The sequence below is a fragment of the Physeter macrocephalus genome, chromosome 3 (genome assembly GCF_002837175.3).
Source record: "Physeter macrocephalus isolate SW-GA chromosome 3, ASM283717v5, whole genome shotgun sequence".
Classification (NCBI taxonomy): domain Eukaryota; kingdom Metazoa; phylum Chordata; class Mammalia; order Artiodactyla; family Physeteridae; genus Physeter; species Physeter macrocephalus.
Genome location: NC_041216.1, coordinates 16,541,921 through 16,551,636, shown reverse-complemented (window position 1 = coordinate 16,551,636; position 9,716 = coordinate 16,541,921). Strand labels below are relative to the sequence as shown.

General features: G+C 48.4%; 1 protein-coding gene across 4 annotated transcripts in view; it reads right to left on the bottom strand.

Moving 5' to 3' along the window:
- Nucleotides 1-2,155: 2,155 nt before the first annotated feature.
- The window catches only part of TCEA3 (transcription elongation factor A3), a 22,558-nt gene continuing 14,997 nt past the window's right edge, over nucleotides 2,156-9,716 (bottom strand). The window contains exons 5-8 of one of the 4 annotated variants that reach the window (XM_055083667.1): nucleotides 9,055-9,165; nucleotides 6,603-6,749; nucleotides 4,876-4,947; nucleotides 2,156-2,648 (exon numbers count right to left, since the gene is read on the bottom strand). In XM_055083667.1, the coding sequence (XP_054939642.1) occupies nucleotides 2,640-2,648; nucleotides 4,876-4,947; nucleotides 6,603-6,749; nucleotides 9,055-9,165 (339 nt within the window). In that variant the 3' untranslated portion in view covers nucleotides 2,156-2,639. The remainder of the gene's footprint in view (nucleotides 2,649-4,875; nucleotides 4,948-6,602; nucleotides 6,750-9,054; nucleotides 9,166-9,716) is intronic. The other 3 variants (XM_055083671.1, XM_055083675.1, XM_055083680.1) reach the window with 3 other exon arrangements.

The window sequence follows — 9,716 nt, the reverse complement described above, 5'->3', positions numbered from 1 at the left end:
ATATTAGGGAGGCGATGGGGTTAAACCATGTGTTCTGGCCAACAGCATGTGCAAAGCCTGTGTGACGAGGAGGAGCACAGCACGGCCAGTGTGGCTGGAGCACAAAGTGTCGGGGAGAGGCAGAGGCCAGCCCTGTAGGGCCTTATAGGCCCTGCCAAGAGTAGTGGGAAAAAATGGAAGGTTGCAAATGGGGGTGGTGGAATGGGGGGGCAGGGGCTGTAACATGATCAGACTTGCAATTTTGAAAAGCCTACCCTGGTCAGCACAGTGGAGAGCATGAACTGGAGGGGGTCCTGGGTGGACACAGGAAGACCAGTGGGGAGGGTATTGACGCCTACTGATGAACACAGTCTGAGGCCTATTCATGCTTTTCTGTGTCCTTTTGCGAATGTAGATGTGTACTGTATAGATGTGCGAACTGGAGCCCACTTGTTCTTCTGCTGTTTAATCTGACTCATCTCCTTTGTAAACAGTAAGGTTATTGAGGGTAGAGATTCAGTTTTGTATTCTTTCCTATGCTGTAAATGCTTGTGACACCGGGAGCGCAATGGACATTTAGGCCGTGACTATTGAAGATCGCCCCAGGGTGCCATCTTTAAAAAGCCCCAAAGTAACATTTATTGATATTATTATATTAATAGTGGTTGCTATTTTGTTCTGCTTTTGATTTCTAGATGTTTGGATGGAGGATTAGATAATGCAGAGACAAATCTGGATATCTCAGCCAGTACTACTCAAGTGTGGTCTGTGGACCAGCAGCATTGGCATCACCTGGGAGCTCGTTAGAAAAGAAGAAAATCTCAGGCCCCACCCCAGACCCACTGAATCAGAATCTGCATTTTTAACATGATCCCCAGGGGATTCCCACCTATATTACAGTTTAAGAAGCACCTGGGTATCTAAGCAACATCCTTCTACACTTCTGTGGGTAATATTCATACCTCAGGCATTTATCACACCCCATCTGGTGTGGAAGTCTGCACCTGTGGCTTCTTCCCCTGCCAGGCTGGGAGCTCCTGGAAGGTAGGGGCCGAGCACTGTGTATGGCCCTGGATTTCTCATCGCATAGAGCACAGTGACAGGAGCAGGAGACCTGGGTTTCTGTCCTGGATCTGCCATTTATGAGCTGTGTGTATTATATCTTCTGTGAGAGGATTTTCAGTCCTTCCAAAGGACCCACCCCAAATCTGACTGCTGAAAAGCTGGAGATGGTGGCAGGTTTCTGTACACAGTTTATTTACAGGCTTCATCTACAGGAGGAGGCACTTCGGTAGAAGGAGGAAGGTGATAACCAATTCTGCCAGGGCACATAAGAGACTTGGGCTGAAGTTGCCCCAACAGCTACCCTAAGTGTGAACCAAGGCAGATGGAAACTCTATGAAGCAGGCACTAGTACCACTCCCACTTTTTTTTTTTTTTTTTTTTTTTTTTGCGGTACGTGGGCCTCTCACTGTTGTGGCCTCTCCCGTTGCGGAGCACAGGCTCCGGACGCACAGGCTCAGCGGCCATGGCTCACGGGCTTAGCCGCTCCACGGCATGTGGGATCTTCCCGGACTGGGGCACGAACCTATGTCCCCTGCATCGGCAGGCGGACTCTCAACCACTGTGCCACCAGGGAAGCCCACCACTCCCATTTTTAATGGGTAAGGAAATGGCTCAGAGAAGTTAAGTGACTTGCCCAAGCTCCCAGGAGTTCACAAGCTCTTACGCGTTAGTTATTTTAGAAAACACGGTCCGGGAGCCTCAGCCTGGGGCTGCTGGAAGGCCAGGGACAGTCAGAGACTGAGACCCAGGACAGACCCACCAGACCTGCCCCCAAGTCTTTTCCAGAAGGTTCCAGATTTGCTTAAAATTCCTATCAGCTTAAAAAGCAAGCCAATTTCATCACGGGAGAAACACAACAAGGGCCCTTGTGCCCTGCAGACTTCCTCTGTAGCTCGGGCCACAATAGAGCTATGAGGAGCGCACTGCCTGAGCCTGGATGGGTTCCAAGGCTCAGGACCTCCCAGAGGCCACCAAACCCGGGCACCACTGTACTCTTCACTCAGAAACCCTCAGCTCAAGATGATGTGTCCCCTGCCTAGAGGGACCAGGTCTGGAGTCCTCAAAGGCCCCCAAACAAGCTAGGAACAGGGAATAGCAGAGAGTCTAGGAAGAGATGAGGAGTGGGGAAGAAGTCTTTCTACACGATGTGGAAGTCATATCTGCCTAAGCCAAACCATGTGCCAACTGTTCTGCACGTGTGATTCATGGTGGGGTGGGTAAGATTTGAGTCGGTCTGGTAGTTTTCAACTCAGAAAAGGCCGAGAGGTTCAGATGTGAAGGAAGGGACTCAAAGCAAAGGTCTGCCAGTCACTGTCAAAGATACAGCACCTCAGCTCTGAGGCTCTGAGTTTCTACAAGAGGTCTGTCAACACGGACTAAGCATTGTACCCCAATTAGACTCCTCCTATTAGTCAATCACTATTATTAACTGATTATTAATTTGTAAAAGAATTCTCCGTCTGATCCCTAATGCCCCATTCAGAGTTAAGTACTTTTCTTCATTTTAATTTTTATTTTTCTCCAGTTACGATGGCTTAGTGCTTTCTCTTTGTTCTTCCTCACCTTGTTCACTGAAATCCTGGCTGGTGGTTCTATCAGCAGAACTACAAAACCAAAAAGGCAACAATGTTTTAGAACTTTCTTTGCCGTGACTCAGGGAAGCTAGAGGCAGGTGGAGGGACATGAAAAGGAAGGTGGGGTCTGGAGCCACACAGACCAGAGTCCAGATCCCAGCTCTGCCATTATTAGCGGTGTGACCCCGAACAAATCACTCATCTGCATAATGGGATCATAATGCTGATCAATGCAGAAAAGCATATCAAGTAATGAATGGAAATTCGATGGCGGACATGCAGTAGGCTCTCAATTTATGGTCAGAAATAACACCGTGATTATTACTAATAGCTTGGTTAGACTTTAGGCCTCCCACATAGCAATGGACACTACCTGAAAATTTTGTCAGAAGCCATGTAGCTGCCACCTCTAGTGGGACCTGCCTCTCCAACTTCCAAATTCCAGTTTCTCTCCAGGAATCAGGGAGGAGGAGCTGGGTTTGGAGCTTTGCCCAATAGTAACACAATAGCTACAATTTATTGAGCACTTACTCTGGGCTGGGCAGCACTAACGTATGTTAACTCATTTCATCCTTGCAGTCACCCTGTGAGATAGGCACTATCATATCTCTTCCATTTTCACAGGTAAAGAAGCAATCCAGACAGGTTAAATGACTTGCCGAAGCTCCCATAATACTAACAGGTAACAAACTCAGAATAATAAGAATGGTGGTTTCTATGTACCAGGCACGTATGTGCTCAGGGCTTTTTTGTATGGCTGTACAGCTTGTTCACTGCACAAGAGAGCTTGGCCAAAGGGGCAGGTTGGGGCTGAAACTCAGCCCCTGCTCTTTGCCAAGCTCTGTACCCTGGTGCAAGGCTGTGTCTACACGGAGGCAAGGACACTTCTTTCTAATATAACAAAGATACCACATGAGCTATCAGAGGCCCTGTTAATTCTTTATGTGTATTACCTTCTCAGTCCTCAAAACGGCTCTGTGGGCTAAGTATTCCTACCCTTATTTTATAGATGAGGAAATCCAGACCTAGAGAGTTCAGGTCACTTAGCAAAGTCACCCTGTAAGTCATAAAGCTAGGATTTGAGCCTGATACCAAAGCCCATGCTCTAAACCAGTAGGCCATTATACTGGCCCCATCCCTAAGTGCTCAATAAGTGAATAAAAGAAAAATACATAATTGTCTGACTTTTACCCTAAAATACATGGCAGTTCTTATGAGGCCCCATGGCTGTTGAGGCCCTACATAAAGTTGTAGAAAACTCAATCGATCAGGAATTTGGAGTACTGTCTTTCAATGCTCGAAACTCTGTGACTTTATGCTTGTTAACCATTTCAGTAGCTCAATTTCCTCATCTGAAAATGAGAGTAATATTATAAAGGAACATTTCTCTTAGTTGTTGCAAAGTGTGTGTGCATATGTAATAATCGTCACATCAACCATGGGAGGAGAGTGACACGCTCAGGGTCACCCAGCGAGCAGGGCAGAGCGGAGACCTGAAACCAGGGCTCCTGACTCCCAGTCCCATGCTCAGTCCTTGCCAAGTACCTTACAATTTTAGGAGCACCTGCAGCCTGCCCGGTGGCCCAGACATTACACAGCACACGTGCAAGTCAGAAGGTACTGTAAACGGACATTAATCATGTGACCACACTCAGTTGTTTCAGAAGACGAGGCAGGAAGGAGCACTCTGAGAGGAGTCTTTGCTTGGCTCCCATGCCTGAAAACAAAGCCACTGCCTTTGCAGGAGCTGGGGCCTACCTGGGTTACAGCCTTGGGTAACGTAAGGCTTTTCCAGAGCTGCTTTAGGAGGGGAGGATGACCTGGGAGCATCTGGGGACAACGCTGTCTCCTCATCCCTGGCTGTGACCAGGTTCAAAGGAAAGACCATCTGTGGAACCACTTTGCAGAGAGGCGTGGTCCAAATGCAGAGTGCTATTGTTTTTCCTCCCCTCTGTGGATCTCAGGAGGCTGATTCCATCTGTATTCAAATGACAGACTTGCCCTTCCTGTGATAAAATGCGGGCTGCTGTCCCCACCCCAGCTGGGTGCTTTCCAAAAAAAACCATGCACATACACATGTACACTGTCCCCACCTCCCCAAAACAACCCACCACTATCTCCAGCTCTGCAGGCCTGCTCTGTGGAGGCTGGCAAGCCCCCCACGTATGAGGCCCCTTTTGGGCTGTGGGCATCCTACTCCTTATGTGGGCAGCATCTGTGGATGACAGGGAAGGAAGAAAGATACAGACATACAGACCTTCCAGCGATTGCCACATTCATTGCATAAGACAAAGGTAGTCATGGGCTCATCGGCACTGCGTGTCTGCACCTGAGAGAAAAAGAGAGCAGGGACCACTCATGAAGTCACTTTCCTGCTCTAGGACCTGCTATGGCTCCCACTGTCTGTAGAAGTAGCTCCAAATCCCAGAGGTTGTGGCACCACTACTCCCACTCCACTTTGGCAATTCCCTTATCACTAAGAATTCCATTGTGTATTCATATGTTTTCCATCAGTTCACTTCCAGTATCTCCCTGGCTCAACCTGACCTTTGCACTCTCACTCTTGTTGTTGATTCTTCTGAACTGATCTGTCTTCTCTTGCTTCAAGACTCATCTCCTACTGGAGAAATGAACACATTCTATTGGATGTACCTCTCTGATCAGAACTGAGTGAGCTGGAAGCACCCTTAGGGATCATCCAGTTTGTTCTTTATTTTACAGGTGGAAGAACTGAGACCCGGAGAGGAAAAGGGATTTGAAGATCATTGGGGATATTTAATATTGTCTTCTAGTTTCTCATCCCCTTAACCAGACCATTCAGGTGAAGAAACCAGGTTTCCCACAGCAAATCCCTGGTATTTCCAGATTTAACAATTGCTGTTCTGATTTTCTGCAGCCAACCCTGGATGGCCATGACATGTAGCAAGCTGTTGCTTTGTGGACACTCAGCTATGAACATGTCAGCTGGAGTCTGTGGAGTGGGGGGAAGTCCCCCTGCTAATGGGTGAGTCCAGCAGTGGGCCAGGAGGACACAGCCTAGCACAGCCTTGTCACTGCAGAGCAATGACACCTGAGGAAGGATACCACTGGGGTCTCTCTGTGGAGAGAGAACTTTGCGAATGGGCATTTGACTTCTGGTGGGAGGCGATGCACAGGATGCATGTCATTCCACAGGGAAACGTGCTTGGAAGGAAGCAGGAACTTGCACACACATCTCCAGATTCCTGAATTAGAACTCTCCGAGGGACTCCTGAAAGGCAAGGCTCACTATTTCTGCTGTAGCCACAGATCCCCAAGGGCAAGGTGCTCTGATAAATCTTGCTTGAGGGCAGATGGGGGAATGAATAGAGTTCTAGAGTGACAAAGCACCAATTAGAATCCAAGAACATTGGTGCCCCAAGGGCATAACACGTACAACTCAGAAACAGCTTTTAAGTCTCAGAGAAGAGGCCTCCACAGCCTCCCACGGCTCCCCATGCCAGGGCAGTGGTCTTCACCCTTACGACTCGGGGCTAAATCCCTTAGGCTTTACTACCAAGTTGGCTGTATTGCAGGCAGAAAGGTCTGGATCTGGGTTTATTAACATCTCTGCCACTGTCTTTGCAGCTTTAGACAAAGCCGCAAAACTTGTCCCCGTCTGCACCTCGGCTTCCTTGTGCGTAAAGTGAGGGAGCAGAGTTTTTATTGCTAAGTTCCCTTCCAACCATCTGTGACTCTACAGTTGTTCTGTGCCCTGTGACTCTGGTCCCTCTTATTCTTGCTTCAGGGCAGGCCAGAACATGCTGGCCAAGCCTCACAGACTCAGATCTGGGTGCTTCTGCATGCATCTTTTCTAGAAGCCACAGATGTATCATGTTGGTGTACCAAGACTTGCCCTTCTCTCTGCAGCCCAGAGTTTTAGCTCTTTCTCCCTGCTGGCTTGTCCCGAAGCTCCTCCTGGCCCCTGTTGCCTGCTCCCCCACGGGCCCCTCCCCCACCCCATACCTGGTTATAGGTGCAGTTTTTCTTCTTGCATTTGCTGCACTGGAAGAGGTCGGTGGTGGTGCCGCCTGTCTTGGCCATCTGGTGCTCACGGATGGCCTCTTGGGTCATGGCATTCCTCAACTCCCTCAGCTCGTCACTGGCCATTTCCTGGAGAGAAATGAGTCTGCCCTTCAGGGCCAGGGAGCCCCAGGAGCCCTGGCCCTGTCCCAGCTGGGAAAAGGCTTTATCAGAAGAGTCCCCATTCTGCCTTTGGGTGGAAGGTCAAACCCGGGTGCTCCAACTGGGCCAAGTACAGTAGGGCACATATGGGAGAGTACAAGGCAGATAGCTTCACCCAGGATCAACACTCTTGTGTACATTTCCTCAGGTACTCTTGTGTACCTTCCTGCTTAAGCTGACTTGATTACTGACCGCCTGATCTATGATGTTCTCCTTGTCCTTCCAGTCTGGACTTGACCCACTGCCCGTCTGAGCTGGGATCCCTGCCCGGCCAGGCCATTCTGCCTGGTGGGGACCTTGGTCTCGACTATTCATGACTTACTGCTGTTACCCCCACCCAAGCAGGACCTGAAGCTCCTGGGTTCACACAACTAACTGCTCGCCTGTGATTGCATCATGGAATATCTTTTTCTATAAGTTCCTACAGAACAGAGCCTCCTGTCTCTCGTCAGCTCACTGTAGGCACTTAGTGTCTGCATTATCCAGGTCCTCCCCCTTTCTGTCCCTCCCCTGGCCATTTGACTTGCCTTGAACTTCTTCCAGAAGACAGCAGAGAGGGAGACAAACAGGAGAGAGCTCTAGTTAGTGTTGGTTTGGGGGGAGGAAGATGGCTGAAGCTAATTTTTTTCCTTTTTAAGATTTTTTTTAATGTGGACCATTTCTAAAGTCTTTATTGAATCTGTCATAACACTGCCTCCGCTTCTATGCTTTGGTTTTTCAGCCGAGAGGCATGGGGGATCCCAGCTCCCCAGCCAGGGATGGAACACACACCCCTTGCACTGGAAGGCAAAGTCCCAGCCACTGGACTGCTGGGGAAGTCCCGGAGCTAATGTTAAAAGAAGATTTGGGGAGTTCCCTGGTGGTCTACTGGTTAGGATTCAGTGCTTTCACTGCCGTGGCCTGAGTTCAATCCCCGGTCAGGGAACTAAGATCCCGCAAGCCACGAGGCACGGCCAAAAAAAAAACAACAACTTTTTTTTTTTTTTTTAAAGAGGATTTGGCACTGGCTAAACATTTTAATTATTGCCATCTAGCATGATCCCTTAAACTGTGGAGAACAGAGTTGGTACAAAGGTCAAACGAATTTAGTATGCTGACTGCTACATTATAACCACTTGGGTTTCTTGACAAAATGCAGATTCCTATGAATCCAAAACTCTAAGGGCAGGTCCAGGAATATGCATTTTTATTAGTGCCCCCAAGTTATCCTAGTACACACGAATGTCCTACTGTGTCAGATTCAAGGACTAGGTCCTAACCAATGGCAGGGGTATATACAAAAACAAGTCAACCCCAGGCCATATAAGCAAAAAGCAGCTGACTTTAATGTTGGGGGACTTTCCAGAGCATAATACATTTATTCATTCAAAATGTATTGGATGTCAATTTCTTGAATGCCTTTCACTGCACTGGTGTGCTGGTAAACTGGCTTTGGCTGCAGTGGTGGCTAATTTGTAGCATTTACCTATTTCCATGGTGTAAACACTCCCACCATGGCCATTTTCAAGCTACTAATGTGATATAACTGAATGCAGAGTTGGGAAGAGCTACACATAATCATCTCTCTTGAGCTGGTAGGAGCTGGCTCCAGCCTACCACTGCCTCTAAGCCCTAAGGATTCAGACCTGATTTGGTTCCTGTCCCCAGGTAATGCTAATCTAGTAGAACAGCCAAACATTTAAACAAGATTGCAAGATAGTGTAGGAGGTACTAAAGCAAAGGTATACAAAATGTAGGGAAAGCCCATATGGTGGCTAACTGCCTGGGGGCAGGGAGGCTCATTGAAGAAGCTGACACCTTCACCAGCCTTGAAAGATAAGCAGGACTTCCTGAGGGGGCTGGCACAAGAGAATAATAGATGCCAGAGATCAGAGGACAAGAATACCATGTTTGGGGAAGGGTACTCAGTGTGGGTCAAGGTGAGGAGTGTGGGAGACGTGGCTGTGGGTCAGACTGTGCCAGCTAAGAAATAAACAGGAAATCGACTATGTTTCAATTAAAAAAAAGAAAAAGAAAAAGAAATAGAGATCAGGAAAACTCTATCCACTTACCAATCCATTTACCTATCTCTTTCTGCCTCATTTAGGAGGCAGCATCAAAGACACACGGGGTCAGTACAGTAATATAGAAAATAAGGTCGAAAATGAGGAAAATAAGTGTAGAGATGACACTGGATCTTCACGTCATGTACAATGTGAATTTGCTAAATATTTGTTGAGTACTTATGACACACCAGGCACTGGCTTTGACGCTGGGAACAAAACCCCTCTCCTTGTGGGCTGCCAGTATGTCCACTCAACAGCTCTAATGGGTATCTCAGAATCTGCCCCATTCTTTGAATCATCTGGGTTTGAGAGAAAAAGAGAGAAGGAGGAAGAATGAGGGAATCAGGTGGACCAGGAAAGAGACATAAAAAGGGAGTTAGGGAGTCACAGGAGGCAGAGAGGGATGTCCACCCACTCACACAGGCATCGGCTGCCCCAGGCTCTGCCTGACGGGAGCCCCTGGCCTCTGAGCCACAGCATAGCAGGCAGCCCAACCCCAAGCTGTTATTTTTCTTTTTTCTTTTTTTAAATATTTATTTATTTGGCTGTGTCGGGTCTTCGTTGTGGCACACGGGATCTTCGTTGTGGCACGTGGGATCTTGCACTCGTTGTGGTGCGTGGCTTCTCTCTAGTTGTGGCGCGCGGGCTCAGTAGTTGTGGCGCATGGGCTTAGCTGCTCTGCAGCATGTGGAATCTTAGTTCCCTGACCAGGGATAGAACCTGCACCCCCTGCATTGGAAGGCGGATTCTTTTTTTTTTTTTTTTTTTTTTTGTGGTATGCGGGCCTCCCTCTGCTGTGGCCTCTCCCGTTGCGGAGCACAGGCTCTGGACGCGCAGGCTCGGCGGCCAT